General features: G+C 48.9%; 8 protein-coding genes across 8 annotated transcripts; 3 read left to right on the plus strand and 5 right to left on the minus strand.

The window, feature by feature from the left end:
- Positions 1-702: 702 nt before the first annotated feature.
- On the minus strand, positions 703-2,387 carry PFICI_10801 (uncharacterized protein; the record flags this gene model as incomplete). The annotated part of the gene is made up of 2 exons (XM_007839382.1): positions 703-1,863; positions 1,932-2,387. 2 exons carry the CDS (start codon positions 2,385-2,387, stop codon positions 703-705), a joined length of 1,617 nt encoding a protein of 538 aa, XP_007837573.1.
- Positions 2,388-3,896: 1,509 nt separating this feature from the next.
- PFICI_10802 (uncharacterized protein) lies at positions 3,897-5,267 on the plus strand (the record flags this gene model as incomplete). The annotated part of the gene is made up of 1 exon (XM_007839383.1): positions 3,897-5,267. One exon carries the CDS (start codon positions 3,897-3,899, stop codon positions 5,265-5,267), a length of 1,371 nt encoding a protein of 456 aa, XP_007837574.1.
- A 1,146-nt stretch (positions 5,268-6,413) lies between these two features.
- PFICI_10803 (uncharacterized protein) lies at positions 6,414-6,947 on the plus strand (the record flags this gene model as incomplete). The annotated part of the gene is made up of 1 exon (XM_007839384.1): positions 6,414-6,947. The coding sequence occupies one exon, from the start codon at positions 6,414-6,416 to the stop codon at positions 6,945-6,947; it is 534 nt and encodes a 177-aa protein (XP_007837575.1).
- Positions 6,948-7,130: 183 nt separating this feature from the next.
- On the minus strand, positions 7,131-11,379 carry PFICI_10804 (uncharacterized protein; the record flags this gene model as incomplete). Its single annotated transcript, XM_007839385.1, has 8 exons — positions 7,131-7,961; positions 8,016-8,894; positions 9,141-9,362; positions 9,443-9,538; positions 10,107-10,384; positions 10,458-10,884; positions 11,010-11,126; positions 11,209-11,379. The coding sequence occupies 8 exons, from the start codon at positions 11,377-11,379 to the stop codon at positions 7,131-7,133; spliced, it is 3,021 nt and encodes a 1,006-aa protein (XP_007837576.1).
- A 1,055-nt stretch (positions 11,380-12,434) lies between these two features.
- PFICI_10805 (uncharacterized protein) lies at positions 12,435-14,075 on the minus strand (the record flags this gene model as incomplete). Its single annotated transcript, XM_007839386.1, has 4 exons — positions 12,435-12,465; positions 12,529-13,206; positions 13,264-13,576; positions 13,634-14,075. 4 exons carry the CDS (start codon positions 14,073-14,075, stop codon positions 12,435-12,437), a joined length of 1,464 nt encoding a protein of 487 aa, XP_007837577.1.
- Positions 14,076-14,748: 673 nt separating this feature from the next.
- On the minus strand, positions 14,749-16,275 carry PFICI_10806 (uncharacterized protein; the record flags this gene model as incomplete). The annotated part of the gene is made up of 3 exons (XM_007839387.1): positions 14,749-15,274; positions 15,342-15,814; positions 15,874-16,275. The coding sequence occupies 3 exons, from the start codon at positions 16,273-16,275 to the stop codon at positions 14,749-14,751; spliced, it is 1,401 nt and encodes a 466-aa protein (XP_007837578.1).
- Positions 16,276-16,959: 684 nt separating this feature from the next.
- Positions 16,960-17,916, plus strand: PFICI_10807 (uncharacterized protein; the record flags this gene model as incomplete). The annotated part of the gene is made up of 3 exons (XM_007839388.1): positions 16,960-17,009; positions 17,073-17,615; positions 17,676-17,916. 3 exons carry the CDS (start codon positions 16,960-16,962, stop codon positions 17,914-17,916), a joined length of 834 nt encoding a protein of 277 aa, XP_007837579.1.
- Positions 17,917-19,133: 1,217 nt separating this feature from the next.
- Positions 19,134-19,799, minus strand: PFICI_10808 (uncharacterized protein; the record flags this gene model as incomplete). Its single annotated transcript, XM_007839389.1, has 1 exon — positions 19,134-19,799. The coding sequence occupies one exon, from the start codon at positions 19,797-19,799 to the stop codon at positions 19,134-19,136; it is 666 nt and encodes a 221-aa protein (XP_007837580.1).
- Positions 19,800-22,138: the final 2,339 nt, after the last annotated feature.

Raw genomic sequence — 22,138 nt, forward strand, 5'->3', positions numbered from 1 at the left:
TCATCGAGGCCTACCATGTGCTTCTGATGCATTATTCTCGCCCGTCTGAAATGAAGGAGATGGACTATGAGTCTGGTTCTATTATGTGCGTATAACGCTATGGCAATTGTTGCTAGGGCGAAGGGATGGAGCTGCGCTCAGGTCAATCATGCTCGAGTATATAAGCAGACATACCAAAAGCTGCCAGCTCGCTAGGCCCAACAGGCGAAAGTGGTCTCGCGAACTCTGTGAAAGAAACCGGTACTACTGTTCAGGATGACCCACTATAGCCCTGGGACTAATACCTAGGACTAATACTGTTCTACACGGAACCACTACTAAAGGTCGCCAATAACCTATAGATCCACTTTGCCTTACAACACTAACTTTCGGTTAGAATTATTCAGTAGGTTCTCAGGCATTTTCAACCCTATGTAAGTTAGTCGGTTCGGAAATAGAAACATGGTTGCCTTAACAGAAGACCTGATTAAGTCAGCCTAACTTTCGCCAAGCCTTCACAAGTGGTAAGTGGATCACAGCCAGCTCCCGCGGGTCATGGTTCGTTCATTGCATCCGCATGGCATCTACGAAGTACACGCACGTTCTATCGTACAGGTGCGTTTCACCTCGACTACACGTAGGACCGCATTGTTATAGACCGAACATCCGCTGCCGTATCCAGCCACGTTACTGCCAGAGCCAGTGTGTAGTTCACCTTTGTCATTAGAGAGCCAGGATGGAGATTCTCGTTGTCACTGTTACCTTCAGGGTGTTTGCGCTCTTTTGAACCCCTTGCCTACGTTTTACATGCATGTCAGAAACCATGTTGGCAAATCTTTCTGTGCTGAAGAACCGAGTAGTGTGGAGGGAAAACTCACGCAAGTCTCGCAAAAACCCCATGGCGATAGGCGCAGCCGCGAAGATCGCAAGAACCTGGCCCAGCGTCCAACCCTGCGTGAACCAGTCTTGGCCCAGGTCCAACAGGATCTCGGTGCGGAATTTCGTATACAGGACGAGAAGAGCCCAAGTGGCGGCCCCAAAGACGAGCACGTCCACAACTGCCATGATAAACACGACCCGGCGCCGCCGCGGGTCGTTCTGGATGAGCCGGTGGCGCTCGCGTATGCGCTGCAGCCGGCCGGCGGGGGGTCGCCTGCCCTGGTTATTCGGCCGTGGTATCGGGTGGGACTTGTCGAGCCGCTTGAAAACACAACGCATAACCAGCCAGCCCACCACGACGCGAACGACGATATATGCGACGATGCAACCCGTGACGATCGCGATATTCTTGCCGTCAGGCGTGTAGTGGAACTGGCAGACGGTGTCCGAGTACGTTTCGAAGCTAAACGTGGGCGAGCCCAGCGTGTTGAGCGCGGTCAAAAAGCCCAGGCCGACGGTGAGCCCAAAGCTGAGGAAGATCAGAATGTCGCGGATCGTGCTTGCGCGGGAGCGGAGAAGGTCGGGGTCTCGGTCACCCTTTGGCTTGCGCTCTTCTGCCATCCGCGTGATGCGGTGCGTGCACGCGCCGGTGCGCCAGGCCAGGATGGACGAGCTCAGGGACAGCGACGCCACCCACGCGGCGAGCAGCAGGTCCTTCTTGTAGAAATGTGCCCGTGACATGATGCCTGGGATGTAATACACCGCAAGGGCAACGGGTAGTGCCAGGTTAACGACAATGATGGTATCGGCAAACCCATCAAAGGACTTCATGATGGCGCGATAGAAAATGTGCCACCGTGAGCCGGGTGGCCTGCTAAGCTTGGAGGGCGGCAGGTTGTATTGTTGTTCCTCGTGGATGTGATACCCTAGCCCGACGGCCTTGACCGCCACAATGAGAGCATAGAATGACAAGACGGCTGTTTGGAACCACGAGAACAGGAAGATCTATTGCCAGTGGCTGCGGTCAGTAAAGCATGATGATAACCACGGCCGACTGACCCAAAAACACTCACTCCAGGGCCATTGATATCCGAAAGTTGATCAGGGGAGAAGCCGACTTGACAGATTTCGCTTCTGCACTCGTGAGCCGGTTGATCGATGACGCTGGAAAAATAGACAAAGTCGGGATGCGTGGAAGGGTTGGTTTCGTTATATGCGGACACAGTGGCGTTGTAGTTGAGGCGCAGCCGGTATTCCCACTCCAGGATATCGGGGAAGCTGGCTACAGCTTGTAGATCGACGGGGAGCGCGTTTCGAAAATAGGCCGCAGTGGTGTTCTCATCTAGAGTTGCAGGAACCCAGAATGTCGCATTGGTGATCTCGGGGATGTCCACTTGGACCAGAGAGGCAGCTTCGACATTAAACCATGATGTAAAGAAGTCGCCAACGAGCGAGCAGTCTGACGAGAAGTTGAGAGTATCAAGCGCTGGGGTTGTCCAGTTCTCGAACTGGATCACAGTGTTCGCCATTGCAGATACGGTGCTGTGATTTCTGGGTCGACAAGTTCGTTGTTATCGTCAGGCAAACACCAGTTTTCATCTTGGGCGCCTCCCAACTATATATATGTATGTATGTATGTGTGTGTTTGTCAGGCGGTGGACAGAAGAAGTGCCCACCCTGGAAACTTCTCAAGAGCGGGCTTCGAAAGTCTTCGCGTATAATGATCTCCTTCTCAAGGCTGCTTGCAATTTGGACGACTTGAGACCCCAGGATTACAGGATCCTTACCAACTTTTCCCCCGGTCATTTGGCTGAAGATGGCGAAAGTGCTGTGAGGCGACTATGGTCTGGGGCCCCGTTGGCATTACACATCAGGCTCATAAGGCTCTGGTTTGAGTTCATCTGCCGGGGTATGCGCCAGTCACATTCAGCTTGACAGCCTGCCTAGTAGTGCCTACAAGCCTGACGATAAGAACCTGAATATACGCAATGTGCAGAAAAGCACTGCATTAGGTTGCGGCTCAGCACGCTACGAGCCAGGGACTTGGATGGGGAATGGCTCGAATCCTGCATACTGGGAAATCCAATATTAACCTGCTTACCTAATTTGGCTCTCGTAGAAGCAACCACTTCCACTTCGAGACACATATCCGCGCAGCTGAAAACATATACCATGCTAATAGGACTGATACCCGGTCCTGCTGACGGTGACTAATCGCACAGTCGTGGCTCTGCATCAGTGTCTGCACCCCTTTTCCGGCACCTGAGAGCCCAGACCGCCAGCATAATCTGATCGGCAATGCCCCTACCGCAAATGTCAGCCTTCCGTCTTTTGCCAAGAGCCAGGGGCCGCAGCCTGCAGCGACACGACTTCGAAATGATGGCACCTACGTATCTGAATTTTCTACATATCCCAGTTACGTTGAAAAGTGTCATGTCATGGCTTTGCCATCAATAGGTAGCTAGGGACGTGCCTTCAGCGAGAGCCACCGAAGGTGATGCATTCTCATGTCATACACTAAGCACGAGGGCATAATGATAGTGATTGATGGGGAGTATGGGGAGTATGAGCTACGCCATAATTGCCCTGCTCCGCCTTGGAAATCGGAGATGTACTCCATACATGCAAAGGAAACAAGTCTACACATCACACCGTGGTTTCTACAGATCCCTTTTGATCACACTAGACACTAGCGGCCTATTCACGATCGATCCCGGGGGGGCAGGGGTGTTAGGGACGGACACAAGATTTTGGTGCGGCCGTACAGGGGTCTGATACTTTGGCTTTGCATGACTAGCTATTGCTCGAGATATGTCAGCTTGATTGGATGGAATGAAAGCATGGCTTCCCTGTCCACGACACAGCCGCTCCTGGCGTCCGAGCTAAAAGTAGAGCCTCCTTTGCTAGGAACGGATATATGAACGACTGGGGGAAACTGTTGCAACCATACAAACTCATTTAACGGGCGAATTTGTGCTCGTACACTTGAGACTTCACCAACCATCGAACTTTACGGGTCTTTTTTGTCTGCCTACAAGATGGCTAATACGACTTGCATCAGTGCCTCTGTTTGCGTTCCTACGGCAGCTGTCTCGGCACCAATGGGACAGGTTTTTGCCTCACCGGAGGACCTAGTCCCCACTGCACCCTGGCGCTCCTCGCTCTCGGTATTTTATAGCTGTATATCGATCCTCATTCTCTGTCCCTGGACGGGCCTAAATCTCAACCTACCGGCGGAAAGTGATTCCACATGGTCCAAATTGGTTCGCAAGGCCAAATGGTGCTTGATCACCATCTGTGTCCCTGAGTATGCAGCAGCCACAGCGTTGGCCGAGTTGCGTGCTGCTCTAGCATCGCAACAACTTTTCAGAAACGAATTACACGTTAATCATTGGACGCTGGCCCACGCCTTCTTTGCCAATGCCGGTGGCTTCGTTCTCGAGTATGAGCCGACACTCCCACAGCTGCTCAAAAATAAGACGACTACAACGACAAAGCATATTGTGGATAGTGCAAAGACTGCATTAGGGCTCCCACTACTGGCGGAATCTTCGGATGATATCGAGCCCGCGCCAGGCGCACAGCTACAGCGCATTGCGCTTACCTGCGATGGGCTGGCCATTTTAATGCGGTTGGGCTTTATCACCCCGTCATCAGCCATACTGGATATTTCAGTCCAGGAGCTTGACGACAAGAGCAAGACGGACGGATTTGCCAAATTCATTGCCGTGGTTCAGACCACGAACTTTGTCATACACCTCGTGGCGCGAATGGCCGAGCGCCCTTGGCGAGTTGGGACGCCTCCGGAATATGTGACGTGTATAATGGTCTTATACTCGATAGCAATATTGGCTTTCTACTGGCGCAAGCCCCAAGGAATCAACCTTCCTATCGTCATTAAATGCGGCCGACTTTCATCTCGCAAGCTCGAGCGCAAGATGTTGGCCAAGCTACGCAAGGCGCTTAAGGTCTATCACTACTCGGTCAACGAAGACTGCTCAAACGTGCCGCGCATCCCTTATGGCCGCATTCAACTACAATCTTCGCTCCGAAAGCTCCCATTGACAGAATTAGCGCTATTGTTGCTCACCTCCAGCACAAATGTATTAACGACCATATTCGTCTCGGGTGTCTTGGGTCAACCTTGGAAAAAAATCTGGTCCTTCGCTGGATTGATAATGAGTATTCTGTGGATCTTCATATGCATGCCGCGCATTGTGGGATACTGGCTCCCTGAAGCCGTATCGTTTCGTCGGACACTGCATGTAGTCGGATTCTTAGCGATGCTCTTCTACTTTCTCTGTCGGCTGACTTGGTATATTGTCGCATTCTATACTGTCTTTGCAGCACAGCTCCCGGCGGGTGCTTATATGACGGTCGAGTGGTTGAGTTTCATTCCAGAGTTCTAAGAAGGGACCTTGACGGCGGAGTATGCTCACCCGCGCCAGGGAAGGGGGCGATACGGAATAGAGAGACACTTCTGCTGTGACACAGAGCACTGTACCTCGATATAGAGAGGATGAATCGGTGATGTGCTTGAAGTTGAGTAGTTTCCTCACGTTTAGAAGCCCCCGACATCATCCTGTGCGTATATAATTACTGTGAAATGGAATGCCCCATATTCACTCCAGTGTAGTAGTAACCCTAATATTAGAAATAGTAACAATAGCTATCATACTTGCTTGTCCAGTCCGCAAATGCTGTGGTGGGGTCCTGATCAATGAACCCCTTAGCTCGTGGAGTTGCTAGATCAAAACAGTGATCTGCGGTAGTTCAGTTGCGTTTTTCTTCACTTTTCATGCATTTTCAATTCATTTAATAATATATCTCAACTGGTACTCGAAACATACAATTCTACACTTAGATGCGACCGCACAGGATGCAACCCTGAAGTGATCAGGCTACTGGCCTGATCACGCAATAACCTAAAGATGTTGGTTGTTTGGTTGAGGTTTCCCACCAGATCCATGCTCCAGCCTAATGCTATATTATACTGCATGCTTAAAAAGCGTTCTTGAAGTCGAATTAAATAAAGACTGCCTCACCCTCCCAGAGACCGTGACCGGTAGAACAGCAGCTATGACTTATTGCCAACTATCTTCGCGCCAGAAACACCCCCTTACTTTTTGACTTTCTTTTACGTCGACGTCAGCCTCCTCCGACAGTCAAGACACGGCGGCCCGGTATACACAATTTAAAAGGTTTCTAAGCCTGGATGCTCCTTTTTAAACGCAATTCCCGCAAACATATTACGACCAAGGCTATACGCTAAGCGTAAAAGGCGGATTAAATTCCAAAAAAAAAAAAGAAGAAAAAAAGAGATTTATTACGCTCGGAGTGTCACGACAGTCGGATCAATACATGATTAGGTACGATATAGTATTGTATAGGTAGGGGTAGATAAAGTACAAAGCTGAGACTTGAATCAAATTTCACCAAATGACGCGCTATCGGCGCTCCTTTGGCGGACCGTCATAGAAGTGCAGAATCCGATCGATTCGCTGCCCGAGGGTGACGACCCGCAATCTGTCTTCAATATTGCCATTGACGCCCGGATGCGTATCAATCCACCCGTTCACCCGCAGACACTGGGCTGCTTTCTTGCCTATGTGTCTGTGAAGTTGCCCATCCGCACCATGCTGTCTAAATGGAGCTTGGCCGGTATTGCGTTGCGAATTCGACAAGCTGTGCTACGTGCTGGACCGGGATACACTGAGGATGTCGGGGCATTCATTGATCACCACGTGACCTACGTCGACCGCCTAGTCCCCACGGCGTTCTTGAATGTCCCCGATTTCAATTTTGTGCAATCCTCATGGGTCGGCTTTGCGTTGTATAGCCTCGACTGGGGCCATCTTGGCAAGATCCAAGCTGTGCGCTCGCCTAGCTTGGGCGTCATTAATGGCTTACAGGTGATCTTGCCAGTACTTCCGGATGGTGGAATAGAAGTTTTGATTGGCGTCGAGGAAAGCTGTCTTGACAGGTTTCTGCGTGAACCATTGTGGAACAAGTTTGCATCATTTGCACTTGCATCTGCTGTTATCCAAGGTGCCGCCAAAAGACCACTACCTCTGGTATCTCTCCAATAGAAGCCTCAATCATGAACATTCCTTGAAAGGCGAATCGGCTTCATTGAAGGGGAAAGGAAAAAAAGAACTTCGGTTGACGTTCTAGACCATGAATCTGTACTGTGTATCTTAATAGCTGGTCGTATAGCTCTTCCTTTTAGACCCAAAGGGGCCGGTGAGTTTCCAATGATGAAGGAATATACGTTAGGCAAAGGATATCCACATTTGATTCTCTTGCATTGCCTTGTGGATGAACCAAGGGCTTTGTTCTGTGACTGGCTGCTTCCATACCAGATTCAGTAGCTTTTTCGTTGCTCGAATATTACCCAAGCCAATGGACTTGAACATGGTAGTCAGACGACCACATAGTTCTGCACGCTGCTCTTGGTCCGTGATGCAGCATCCGATGACGGCAATGGCCCAGCAGAGACTGGTATTTATGCGTGCCATTGGACCCAGTTGACGCAGCAGAGTGAATGCTTGCGTCAGGGAGTTTTCGGTCTGCTGAGAATAAAGCATGGCACCATCGTCTTGTTGATATCCTTTCAAACAAGTGAGGAGATAGAGATGGACGGCTTGCTGGTATATCAAGGAGCAAATGACCACGTCCTGGTCAACCACTGTAGTCGGACAAAAAGCAAGAATTTGGCTTTCAAGGGATGAATATGTTGCGAAATCATCGAACTGCGGAAATGAGGGGTTGACTGTTTTTGATAAAGCCCTTCCAGCAAAACTGGCTATCTCTGGTATAAGGAGTAGCAGTGGCAACCAAGTCCCACATAATTGCCCGACATACCCTGAGGTGGCCAGTCTTTGCGCCTCGGCCACCACACCAGGGTCGAGTAAAGGTTTGGTACAGACTGTGGCGTCAATCGATATCATGCTGATCAGTCCAGTATATACGTAATACTCGGTAATAAAGTTCTTCATGGCGCGAGGGATATGATTGTCCGTATGAATTATCAGCTGTGCTACCAATGGTCCAGAGGCACTTAGATGATCAAAGATTGCGCCATGTACGTCTCCTCTGGCTGTCTAGGTACGAAAACCCTGTTAGCAGCATCACAACAAAGGCGTCTTTCCACTTACCTCGGTAAAGCACATTATTAAAGCTCCGAGTGTGACCCATAACAAACTGCCTTCACATCCACTTAGATAATCTTCAATGGCGGACTGGAAATAGCGAAGAGCACTAGCATAATCCTGCCGGACGGCCTCCAAGGTATCACCTCTGGCTATGGCTTGATGCGTAGCAGTTTGTGTGAGGACCAGTTGAAGGATAAGCTTGTTCACAAACATGAGTGGGACCATTTGTGTAATGAAAGGGTTGTCGGTCGTCGAGCCATTGCCCATACTCAGCGCTGTCCGCGAGGTATAGTAGCTCAAAAGCTGGAAAGAACGTGTTTGGAGTCCGGGAAAGCAAGAGGGAGATGACGGAATCGAATGCATCTCCAGCATTGGCATTAGCTCAAGAGCCCTTAGATGCCCATAGTGTGATTCAGGAAGGGGGGAGCCGAGAATTGTATCACTCGGCAATGCCTCCGGGCCGGAATGGCTGCCACTCTCTGAGTCCGCTTGGACATCAATACCAAGCTGGGACGGCAGAAATTCTAGTGGTTCATTAGAATCAGGTTCAACTGACTCCAATCGTGTCTGATGAGGCTGTCTTGTTGGTGTTTCAGCTTGTACATTGCAGACGTCAACAGAATCATGTAATGATACTTCTTCCGGGGTGTGGCTTTGTACCGGGACATCCTTATTCAGAGAACCTTCCCGGTTATTAGGAGAACCAGAGAAGGAAATGTTTGTGGCTTGTGATGAGGATTGCTCCGCACTATCCATGAGAGTCCGATTTCCCTGGACACTCTTGTCCGAGTCTCTTCGTGTATGGATTTCAACAGGCCAGCGGCACGTGAGCTGATTGCGGGAACATCCCGTGCACATGGGTTTGATCTCATCGCACTTTTTCTTTCGACCCCGACAAGTTAAGCAGCCGGTTCTTGTTCGAAATATAGGAGCACGTCTGCGAGAGCAACCCTGACGTCGCGAAGATTGGCGACTACTGGAGGTTGCCATGGCGACTTTCTCAAAAAGCTGGCGACCCGTCGACCCGCCCGGTAGAGAGGCCGCAGGTTCTTGATGCTTTAGGTGGGCCGCATGCGTGAGCCGCGACGACCACTGCCATCAACAGCCCCACAGGCAGAAAGCTATCACCGTACCCGTTTGAACGACTGACAGATTCGTTGGACCAATCTCGGATTGCTCTTGGTCCAGATTCTGGCAATGGCGATTGGGCGGAAGCAGGTGTCGATAGATCTCGTCATAGGTCAACCCCAGATTACGCATTGTGATCGGGACCGCGGGGATGAACTTGAGCTCGCTAAAAATGATCAACCTGGTCTCGATAGTACAAGGATCGTTGTAGACCAGTGAACCCTAAATCGAGACAGCCGCCGACATTCTTCAAAACTGGCACTGATGATGTTTCTATTATTTCCCATCAAAATTCAACATACTACCTTCCATCGCCACTCCTTGTTTTCAACTTTGGTAAGATATGGGGTCTCATGAGATGGCTCCCCAGCGCGGAAAGTGATATGATTGGCTGTTGGCTATGCCGACAAGGAAGATAGCTGATGTGGAGACCGTTAATCATACCCATGAATAAGCGCGAGCCATGCAGGTATGTTCTGAGTCGTAACAAAAAACCACGCACGCCATGGCCATTAAGTGCGCTTGTAATAGAGTGCGTCCAGTACAATAGAAGAAATACAGGAATCATGAGCGGGGAGAATCATCCGAACAAGAGGGACTTCTTCGTTATCCCTTGCATCGATGCATATTTGTCACCAGTAGGCAGTATACCTGCGAAACGAGTAAAGGAATGTAGGGCTAGGGACAGCCTAGGCCGTTGAGAGTGCTGAAAGAATTCACTAATGACACCTTGGCAGAACATCTTTCACCCTGAAACTAGCCTTGAACCTTTCTAATTTCAAATACTCGAGGCACTATTCTAGGGAAACTTTTGAGACTGTGTCTATAATGACTCTTCGGCTACCATCCCTTCCAAGGCAGCCAGGTGTCAACCACAACGTCCCTCTCATCCGCCACGTAAAATACAAAAAATGCAGCTGCCGTAATGCAACAATGATTGCAGTAGAGATACACCCTGTCTCCAACCTTGAAGTTGTCAATCACTTTGGCTTCTCCTTCAGTCGTACCTAGAATGCCGTGCTCCTGCGATAGCCTGATTGGGCTCCAATCCGGCTTGCCGACCACGCGTCCATATCCAGAGTAGTCGCTCGTTTCCCGCGACAGTGCAATGGCGCCCGCATTGACGAGGGCCTCGTTGCGCTCGGGATATACGCCACACACTTCAGTGGCGACGCGAATAGCTTGGTCTGATTCGCACACAAGATTCGTAGATACCTGCTGAAGGTCGTTGCAGGGGAAATTGCCTGTCGCCAGTAAGTTTTAGCAGATGATATTTTCATGCCGGAACCAACGACCAATCATTTCAAGGCTTCTTACCTGCATGCAGTTCCAACTTGATGTTCGATGGGACTTTATGCTTGAAGGCACTGACAACATGGGCTGTAGGTGTTGCACCAATCGATACAACCAAATCCCTACTCTCGGAAAGCAGGGAAGCTGCGTGTAGTACACTCGTGATTTCGACATTCAGGGTCTCTTCAGCAGCTTCCCTAGAACGACCGCCGTAAGAATGTCCGGCGTGGCAGTAAAACCCGTAAATGTTTGCGGCAATGGACTTTTCAGCACGCTCCACAAGGCTACGGAGGGCCGGGCTTTCAGTGGCCACTCCAGCTCTATGGGATCCAACATCCAGCTTGACAAAGATATCCCATGGTTTTGATGCACTGTAAGCTTCCAAGACGTCTATTTGTTGCTCATTGTCGACCATTAAGGTAATTCTCAATGATTGTCTCAAAGCATCAAGCTGGGGCAAGTAGCCAGGGCATACGGGTATTCCATACAGACAATAAAGGGGTTGTTAGCCATTACTCTATTTGATCGCTCTGTTTCTGTTCTTGTTTTTTCTCATGATTCGGGAAAACCACAAACCTCGTCCAATTGTCCCTCTTTTACTAATGGCAGGAGACCTCGTATCTCTGCCAATGTTGATGCGACAACGCTGCGGTACTTGCCATTACCGAGCATCATCCGGGTGATTTCCAAGGTCTGATAGCAAAGTGTGAATCAGCTATCAAGCTCTTGCTTTCGCCGCAACCCTGGTTAGGCTTTTGTTGGCAAAGACACATACTTTGAGAGTCTTGACATGCGGACGAAAGTCAATTCCGAGATCTTCGACATCTTTATGAAGCGCAGCGATATTTTTCTTGACAATGGGAAGCGAAACAATGAGAGACGGAGTCGGCAACTCTGCAATGGGTCGGCCGATGTAGTCCTTGTGATGCTCGAGTGAGAAATCCATGATAAAGACCCAACGCAAGATGTTCTGTCTGGCAACGATGGTAAGTTTGCACTCGGTGTCAATTGAATGGTCAATAATCTTGCATTCGGTGAATCCAAACGACACACCGATACCGGTAGGTGGGGTTCGGCTCTGCTCCGTGCCACCGATGGCGCCCCCCACCCCGCCTGGCACTAAGGGCGGAGGCGCTGCGCGGTTCGCCGCCTAGGAAACCCCCAATGACATGAATCGTATATCGTGAGTGGGACCATCCCAATCAGACCAAGCTGCAATCGCTAGAATCACGGGCTATTAGTAAAACAAGCCACAAGAGATTTCCTTTGATTGATCATTCTTTATGCCGCCTTCCCTCCCTCAGGATCAGCGTATAGTCCCGTGTGTCTAGTCCCACGTATATCGTGAGGTTTCGCTTGGTGGTTCCTACACTTTATCGTATGACCTTGGCAAATCCAACTGCGCGCTCCTGGTTATAATAAGCATTTGCCGAGGTGCATAGGTACGACCAGATTTGGCGACTGGCATAGTGGTGGAACCGCGTAAACCACGCAAACACCTAGCAAACCCGCCACTTGGTCTGTACCCATGCGATATTGACTTTACTAGGTGCGATAAGGCTATAAGAACGTACACAGTATTGCGCAACTAGTATTGCTACATTCGTCTGTAAGGAGAAGAACTTGTTTTATCCATGAGTTTCTTGGTATGATGGTTATTTCCGGGAGTATGAACAGACTGGGGATGACCCCAGGAGAAGCTCGTTGAGCTTGATGATGGATGTCACGTGGGAGTACTTTCAATACCATTTTCTGAGCATTTCTATTGCAGATGAAAATTATACCCGCTTCTCTTCGTTGGAGAGCTGAGCCTAGGTGTTGTTTTTCTTATTCTTCTTTTTTTCCCATACTAGAAATACGCCGGATTTTCCTTGGCCATTTGCTTGACTGATACACCAAATCGCACTAATGATTATGACGCCATTATGACTTATACTTATATCTTATTCTACTACTCCAAATTCTTTATTCTATTCCCATTTCGTTTTGCATCAGGCATCTTTATACGTGTTCGATATACCTAACAAACTCCCTGTTACACCGAGTCAGCAATCATTATTCAATATGAAATCTCACAACGTGCCAAGCGACTCACCAATCGGTCACAGCTTCTCGCCAAGCTCTCAATTCGTGTTCTCTGGTAATCGCATAATAGTCAACGAACTCGTTGCCCATAATCTCTCGGGCGACACTGTTTGGTGCTTGGAAACGCGCAAGAGCCAATTCGAGAGTATTGGGCAACTTGTCGGGTTTTTGTCCCCCGGGCATTTGGGAGAGTGGGGGCAAATAAATGTTCATTTCGCGTTCAATTCCACGAAGTCCAGCCCGTAAGATGGCACTCAAGGCGTAGTGTGGGTGAAGATCGGCGCCCGGGATGCGAATCTCAAAGCGGGTTGCGCCGGGTTTGCACGTTGGCGGCGCAATCACTCGAATGCTGGATTCACGATCCTCCAATCCCCAGCTCAATGTGATAGGTGCCCAGAAATTCTCCACGAGACGCTTATATGAGTTGACATTTGGCGCCACCATGGGCATGATGTCGGGGAGGGCATCGATCAAACCTGCGAGGAACTGCCGACCAATATCAGACAGATGAGCCACATCATCAAACGGTGCGCTTTCATCCTTGTCCTTGCGAGCGAACAGGTTTGTGCCATCGAGATCAGTGAGTGAGATGTGAATGTGTCCAGAACTACCGGGCATGCCATGCAGGGGTTTAGCCATGAAACAAGGCGTGACGTTGTACTGTACGCCTAGAGCTTTGGTGAGAAACCTATATTCAATTAGCTACAAGCGGTGCGACACTTTTGGATTAATTGCCATAATTTACTTGAAGATGGAGACATTGTCAGCCATTCTCTCTGATGACGATACCGCCAGAGCGGCTTCATAGACACCAGGTCCACTCTCAGTGTGCCAACCTTCAATGGGGCAACCGAGCTCCTTCGCAACGTCGTATATGCTGTGGAAGTAATCCTTGGTCATCAGCGGGCGGGACACACTGTAACCAAACATGCCTCCAGTGATTGGGCGTAGAGCTCGAGGTGCGTTGGCGTCGAGGAATGAGGCGAGGTTGGGTCGCTGCCCTAAAGATTCGTATCCATCCTGGCCTGGGGTCTGGAAGTTCATGAACTCCAGCTCGACTTGTGGGTATGTCAGTGATAAAAGTGCTCCGAGCTGACTATGCAGGGCTCACTTACCTCCAGCGAGTCCTCGCATGCCCTTATTTGCCAAGGTCAGTGTAGTCGAGCGAGCGATGCTACGACCATCGGCAAAAACTGGCACATTATCGATTTTGAACCTCAATAAGAAGAATGGGATATTGCTCTCAAACGGTAACCGCCTATATGAGCTCAGATCGATCTCGGCTATGAAGTCTCCATGGCCCCCCTTTTCGTTGGCAATTGAATTCTTCTGCGTATACAATACATCATGCATATCCCATGCGAAGATTGCAGAGCTCATTCCAAAACCATCTTCAAGACTGGACAGAAACTTCTCCTTGGACATGATCTTGCCACGAATTACTCCGTCGCAATCTATGCCACCGACCTTGACCTTGTCGTCCTGATCAAGTTGCTGAGCTATGTTGGTGATAGTGACTTGCTCACTATCAACGGCGCGATGCTCTGTGGACTGCATTGTAAAGATCATTTCCAGCTGTTGTGAATCACTGCACACAAATGCGTTGAGAATATTTGCTTCGACAGAAGGTCTTGAAAAGCCCCGGGGCATGTGAATTCAATGTCAAATTGTGCTGGATCCTCAAAGAAGTCTTGGCGTGGGATGAGATAGAGATCTAGACAAGTGCATAATCAAGTCACATTCAGTATCTGCAGTGCGAGAGTTGTGCCTTGAACCCGACAGCGTTACCCGCGTCGCATGAGGAAGAGCGCGGTAGCGTACCGCCCAAACCCCGTAGTCGCGGCTATAGTGCCTTGGTCCACTTGTACCGCGCTCCCGGATAGATGAGTCTGGGGCTGTGACGCACCTAGGACCAAGGGCATCCTGACTAACTATTCTGCTACGCAGTCATTGATTCAATTCCAAAGGCCGATCGTAGCAGAGACTTGACTGAATAGGCCCGAGACGGCCACACTGTTGTGGAAAGCTACTTTGGTCGAGCCAAACGATACGTAGAGATGGTACGGGCTGACCCAAAGCCATTAAGCCTGTAGTTTACAGTATATTTATGCACAACACATCTACAACAAAATTCATATGATATTTCCTGCCTTGATGTCCTGTATTGATATTCATGCTACGTATCCCATCCGGGTAGACTAGGTACTCGACGCGCTAAACTTCTCCAAACTCATGCCTGGTCCATCTTGACGTGGTAACTCTTCAACTTGACAAAAGCGTCAAAGCCACGTGGTCCTAGGGTACAACCTAGTCCAGACTTCTTCCATCCGGTCCAAGCTAGATCCGGGTTGGGGTAATCGCAACGATTAATAAACACTGTACCCGCCTCCAGAAGCTCCTGCAGCTCCTCACCACGAGAGATGTCCTTGGTCCAGATACTGGCGGTCAACCCATAGTCGGAGTCGTTCATTAGATCCACGGCCTCATCGTCACTTGCCACCCTAGTTACAGGGATAATGGGGCCGAAAGTCTCCTCCTTCATAACCATCATTTCATGAGTGCAATTAGTCAATAGACAAGGTGCAACATAATTTCCGTCAGGAGATGCGCTCTTGAAGGTGGTATTCTCTGGGGTGGAATCCACGGCACCCTTGGCCAAAGCATCATCAATTTGCGCCTGAATAGCTTGCTTGGCGGCACGCGACACCACGGGACCGACCATTGTCTTGGGATCCATTGGGTCACCAAGTACGTAACTGCAGAGGTTAACATAATCAGCAAGTAGTACGAGGTTATCTCTTTTGGATAATGGGACATTCTTACGACTTGAGCTCATCTTGAAGCTCTTTGATGAATGCGTCGTGGACGTCGGTGTGGACATAGATGCGCTCGACAGCACAGCAGCTCTGTCCCGCATTGAACACGGCACCATCGACCAGCTGGGCTGCCACATATTTCACGTCGGCGTCAGGACGTACATAGGCAGGGTCATTGCCTCCCAGTTCGAGATTGACGGGGATGCAGCGGGAAGCTGCGGTCTCACGAATGGCAAGTCCGCCAGCAGTAGATCCAGTGAAGCTGACCAACCCGACCTCTGGTAGCAAGACGAGCTCCTTCACTAGGTTTGGATCCCCAGACTGAACTATGGTCAGCACATCCTCTGGTAAACCAGCCTCGTGAAAAATTTCCAGCAGACGCTCCCCGACAAGGGGCGTCTGTGGCGAAGGCTTGAGAATGACACTGTTTCCAGCGAGAAGTGCGGGTATGAGGGAGTTGACGATGATCAGATACGGGAACTAGTAATTTGAATACATTAATAGCCGTTGCGTAGCATGAAGAGTAACATGCCACCTACGTTCCAAGCAAATACGACCAAGGTTGGTCCCACTGGAATCTTCTTGATGAAGCGCTTAAAGCCAGACTCTTCACGGCCAGGTATGGGCGCTAGAGCTTCTTGCACGATGTCAAGCAGGTAATCTGCACGCTTCTGCATGGTCTCTATTTCCTTGTGGCTAAAGGCAATAGGTCTGCCCATCTGCTCGGACAATTCACGGCCCAGATCCATCTTTCGCTCCTGGACCAGTGCGAGCGCCTTGACAACAATATCGCGTCTCTGTTGCAGTGAAAGCTTTGAGAAAGATTCGAAGGCGACATTGGATCGCTTAGTGATATCCTGAGCCTGCTGCACGGTGGTGGCAGCACGCTCAGAAATCACCTTGTTTGTGGAAGGGGAAATGGTCTTGATAGTAGTAGACATTGTTGGCTCAAGTTTCGAAGGACAATACAAAGAATGTATAGCAGCAAGAGATGCAGGGTGGCATGTCATGAAAGGGGTGTCATCTCAAGCTAGATACATATTATGCTCCGAGGGCCGCGCTGGGATGAGATTCAGTCAGTTTGTCACGAGTGATTGCCATTTCACTAACTCATGCCCGAGAGACGAATTGTAACATCATTTTCCCTGACAGGCAATCATGCGGGATCTTCATTCACACCAAAGTTGTTGTCGAAACGCGCGCTACGCCTTTCTCCCCTATTTACCGCGCTCCGACTCCGTACCGCGATAGCGTGGACCGCGCACGACCCCCTGCTGCCGCCACCGCCAGAGAACCTCTGTACATGGCGGACCGGTCAAAAATACCCGAGGAGCGATCTGGTGATCCTCATTGAGTAATGTAGAGGCTCGCGGGTAGACGCTCATGGTCATGGATCGTTATTTCGTGTTTTCTCCACTCCATAGATCGTGGGCAATTGTTCGAGACGATTAACATTATAAATACTCAGAAAGGCGTGCTGATGAATAAATGACGTTCATAGCCCACCATCAACACCGCAACTGATGCAATTATCACTACTCGAGCAGTCTTTATTTTGAAATTGCGCAGCTTTCTTGTCCTGACACAATCTTCAGCATCGCAGAACATAATCCAAGGGTAAGAAAATGGTCAACAGACTCGCAGGCAAAAATGCCATAATCACTGGTGCTGCTGGGTGCGTATGATGCTCGATTCTCCAATCTTTGAGATTTGAGAGCTTACAGCAGATAACAAACAGTGGTGTGGGTCTCGAAGCTAGCATCCTCATGCTACAAGAAGGCGCCTCGGTCTTGATGACGGATGTCAATGATGCCACCCTTCAAAGAGCGTTCGCCAAGGTGAAGCAGGTGGTCCCCAATCACACGGGAAATGTCGCGGCCAAAGTCGTGGATGTGTCAAAAGAGGCTAACATTGAGGCTGCCGTGAACTCTACTGACGAGTGGGGTGGAGTTGATGTAATGTTCAACAATGCTGGCATTATGCACCCCAAAGACGGTGATGCCGAAGAGTGCCCTGACTCCATATGGGATCTAACTATGAATATCAACGTCAAGGGCGTATGGTTTGGCTCCAAGCATGCTGTACGATCTCTCCGCAAGCACGGCAAGACCAAGGGCAGTATCATCAACACGGCTAGCATGGTTGCTATTGTCGGCTCTGCTACTCCCCAGGTCGCCTATACCGCCAGTAAAGGCGCTGTTCTCGCCCTGACCCGCGAACTTGCCATTGTTCATGCCCGTGAGGGTTATCGCTTCAACTCGCTTTGCCCGGCCCCTCTGAAGTATGTTAAACTCCACACTGTGCCATTCGCGTCCATGCAGCTGACCCAATGTCCCGGCAGCACTCCCATGCTCCAGGAGTTCCTTGGCGACGACAAGCCCAAGAGGTTTCGCCGTGAGGTCCACTTCCCCACGGGACGTTTCGGGGAGGCTATTGAGCAAGCACAGGCCGCCGTCTTCCTGGCCTCTGATGAAAGTAGCTTCGTTATCGGGCACGACATGGTCGTCGACGGTGGTCTGACCAAGGCTTATGTCACACCTGAGGGCTCCGCGATTGCTGCGCCCAAGAATCAGGGACACTAGACTAGCAGCAATTCGATATTGAACAGAGGCACAATACTTGACTTATCTAATGATACAACTTTGTTGCAAGAAATGTCTTCATACGATTGACCGTGCATTACTGGTTGATTCTTTTTAAGCTATCGGCGTCATATTTACATTAGGGTACATGCTTCTAATAGAATCACACGTGTCACTTAATGTTGAAATTGCTCACAATTTCAAAATACCAACTCTGACTGCTGCCTTTGACTTGGGAACCGTATCATGTTGTTGCCATTCTCGCTGTCTCTGCATACCAGAGAGAAGTCCAGGGAACATGTACAAAGTGATTGGGGGCTGTGAATCCTTTCGATCATCACCTATGGTAACTCTCCATTGATTTTACTCATGTCCTGAACTCATATTGCTCTGAGTAGGGGCTCCGCGCACATCGTAAGCTCGATCATCGTCTCTATACTTGGTGCCCTTTATCTGGCCTTTGCCACTGTATTCAACGGCATGATTACAGCTTGCATGGTACTAATGTATGACTCGTACGCTATTCCTGTCGTCTGTCTGCTGGTCTGAGGACGCTCAAATATCCAGCCCGGGCCGTTCTGGTTGGGCAAGCTTGGACACTTGTGCAACTACATACTGTTACTCTGGCTTTGCTTTACCTTTGTTGTAAGTCAAGATCTCTGAAAGTCGCCGCCCCCAAGTATTGTGTTCCGCCGTTCACATTGTTACAAAAATGTAGCACGACTGATATTCTGGAAGTAGATGTACTCTTTTCCGCCAGCATATCCTGCCGTGGCTGGGAATATGAACTATTTTTCGGTTGTTTACGGTATCGTTGCTGTGATCTCGGTGACTTGGTGGTTCCTTGTGGCGAGACGGACCTATCAACCTCTTCGGCAAACCCAAAGTCACTAAATGAACTACCGGACCTGTCAATTCAGCTGTCACTATAGCCAGCATTGCAACGAACACTACATAATCATAATTGCCAGATGTTCAATCTTATTAAACGAGCCAGTTTGGACATGTCCTTTCTATCTAGCTTGACAATAGGCGAGCAAAAAGAGGGGACGCGGCTAATGTGAATGCGTGCGCGCCGTTCGAATTCTTGATTTTCAAATTGGATGCGCAATGATTATCGCCTGCAAGATTCATAAACCCTTTAGTCCCTGAGGAACCAGTTCAACAGTATATCCGTCCTAGAAATCAAAGGCCATGATTAGTTTTCTTGCTCATTATCACAGTGAAACTGGACAATTAAACAAACGCCGGTGTGTAAAACATGCGGGATCTTTGATGAATGCAATTTGTTTGAAAACGTCATCATAGCTCTTGTGGAGTTCGCCTAATCCGATACCACGCTGCGCTTCCCATTGGCTCAGGGGGATAGCTTCCCGGGTTGAAATGCCCAAGTCTTTGATCACTTCCACCCCATGACGCTTGAGACGCTGCAGTGCTGTCGCAACGTCGGGCACGGAAAAGCCCAAGTGTCCCAGGCCCAAATTTGGGGGTACGTTACCGGTACTATAATATCCCTCGGGCTCGTTCTCTGATCCGTGAATGTGATATAATTCCATGAGACCCAGAGTATGAGCGAGAACGGGTAACGTTTCCTTGCCAAACGCTGAAAGGTCTAGCCGGTGATGTTCTGACTGCGGGTACCCGAGGTAGTAGATAGTGAAAGGTCCAACGTTCCATGTGAAGACTGTACGCATGCCCATAAGGTTCACGTAGAAATGCAAAGACCGAACGGGGTCGCGCACTCGCAACATGAAATGATTGAGTTTGTATCCGATTGTTGGGTTGTCAGCCGACAACGGGGGTTCGTTTCCCAAGCCATTGGAGAAAATCTGCCCAACCGGGAAAGGTGATGATGATGATGCGCCTGATGGTGACTGAGCCATTCTGGAAGGACTTGATGACTTAAACTCAATAAGAAGAAATGGAAATAATACAGAAGATGTGCTTCGACAAGTAAGGGCGGGGAGAATGGTTTAAATATTATACTCGTGTCACACCCCCACTTAGAACTTAAAATTGGTAAGGAACGAATCCTTTTTAGTAAATGGGGGTGTGGCACGGGTAGCCGTTGATTGAGTTGGCATGGCGTAGAACTTGTATAAAAGGTGCATAACATCGTATTAGACTCCGGAATTTCAGAGTGCATTTTTTTTATGTTGAAATCGATTTGCTAAAACTTAGTGAAAGTGGTTTCATGGTAATATTTACTTAAAAAGATGCAAACAAAATTATTACGTAAATGAGCTTGAATTACGGGTTAAGCTTGCCCAGTTGCAAATATTGCTTATAAAGCAATTTTAATCTCTACGTATTATATTCAGTATAATTCGACCATCCTTCATATCACAATATCGTGATATATGTTTTTATTAATTAAGCTGAGCCATTCCACGACCACGAACCTAGTAACAGTATGGGAACCATCGTTTCGTGAGTCGGCCCTTATCGGAGTTAATTAATAAGCGTGGGGATGCGCTTATGGCCGAAATCATCGAGGACCAATCACAAATCTCGAAGGCTTGATTGATTTGAAAATTGGCTCTAAATGACAACTGGTAAAATGCCGATCGAATTTGCCGGCTGCATATGGCCGTAATTTCCTTATGCGGTGTAATTGTATCACACTTTATCTTTCACAATTTTATGTGGCTAAGATTTACGCAAACCTCATGGAGTATAAGGATTATCGATTTCCTCTGCCCTGCTAATAAAAAATTCAATAGACAAAGAATTTATTTCAAAGCCGTGAGTAACTTGTATGTGAAGTCACGTGTGTTTTAATGCGAAAAGTTTACCCTTATATTGATTTGCTGCTAATAAATTTTAAAAAAAAATTAATCATTAATGCACGGTTAATTATAACAAGACATTTCTTGCAACGCAGTTATACCGTTGTATAATTTGAGTATCATGCTAGTATTCAAGATCAAATTGCTCCCATTCTAGTGTCCCTATTCATGAGCGTTGGTCCACTGTTGGCTCGCTGCCCACGCTTGTTGACTTACTTGAACATGAGCGATTACCATGCCTGCGACATGCATGTATTATATCATAGACTCATTCATAACGAGAGGTTTGGTGCATTTCATCCACACCTATTTCGATTCTGCTGAAGGCTCCTGTCAGAGATCCGATGAAGAATTTGAAACTCAGTTCCGCAGGTGGTGCGAGTATGGAGAAATCTGTGGTTCAGCATCCTTTATAACCTACTCAGCTGCCAGTCAACTTACAAAATCTATTATGCGGGACATGACATTCGGCTGTTTCACGCTTCCCGGTGTCAGTTTCTTCTGCGTAGTTGACCAGAGAGCTTTGTATAATTTGTTTCGCGCCAGTGACAGAAAAGTCTGGGGAGAAGTCCCGTATCACTCGCCGAGAATGCTTTCCGCAGATTGACCAATCTTGTCAAGCAATGTATCTAAGCGAATCACACCTCAGTCATATCACACCAAGAGGGCCAATGCGGGACATACATCTCAATCTACTCGCGGTGCAGGTGAGGCTGAACGTTCGACGCTTCAGCAGCATTACTAGCTCAGACGGTTAAGTCCTCGGAAGGTCTCGTACTCCTCGACACCTTGGCCGCTAGGGGCCCACACGAGAACGTTGACACTGATATCAAGTCGTCATTCCTTGAAGCCCAGATGTTGCCAAAGGAAAATTCTACTAACGAGCGCCGTCCAATGGCATTGAGCTTGGGACGAATCAACCACGGGCAGCAAATTGTCTGGAGTTCGGCACTCTCGCGTCCCGAGGCCATCGCCAAGGACAGCACATTTATTAGACCTAAGGATTTTCATCGCAAGACTGCGATTAGTCAACCAAGCTGCTGAACATGCCTGATTAAGAACGGATAAAAGTGGACTAAATCAATGTCCGCTTTCGCGTTCGGCAGGCTGCATCGGCACTACGAACCAGGGATTTCTGAACCTCCACCCCCACATCTCGATGCGCTTACAAATTAGACCACCATGTAGTAAGAAGCTTACCGAAAGGGGTTGCAGGTCCCTGGACACTTCATGCGGCTCCAACGAACGCACACACTCTTCGTTTTAGTCAAGATTATACACCAAGAAGTTTGTTACCGGCATTATTCTTCGGCAGTATATAGCACTAAAGCTACGTATCTAGGAAAAGTTTGTTTTTCACTCGCCTGAATGTGGCTTCGATGCAATGTTTCTATCACATGCCATCAAGGGAACAGAAGCATTCTTCTTCTTTT

Source organism: Pestalotiopsis fici (assembly GCF_000516985.1).
Source record: "Pestalotiopsis fici W106-1 unplaced genomic scaffold PFICI_Scf_8, whole genome shotgun sequence".
Lineage (NCBI taxonomy): Eukaryota > Fungi > Ascomycota > Sordariomycetes > Amphisphaeriales > Sporocadaceae > Pestalotiopsis > Pestalotiopsis fici.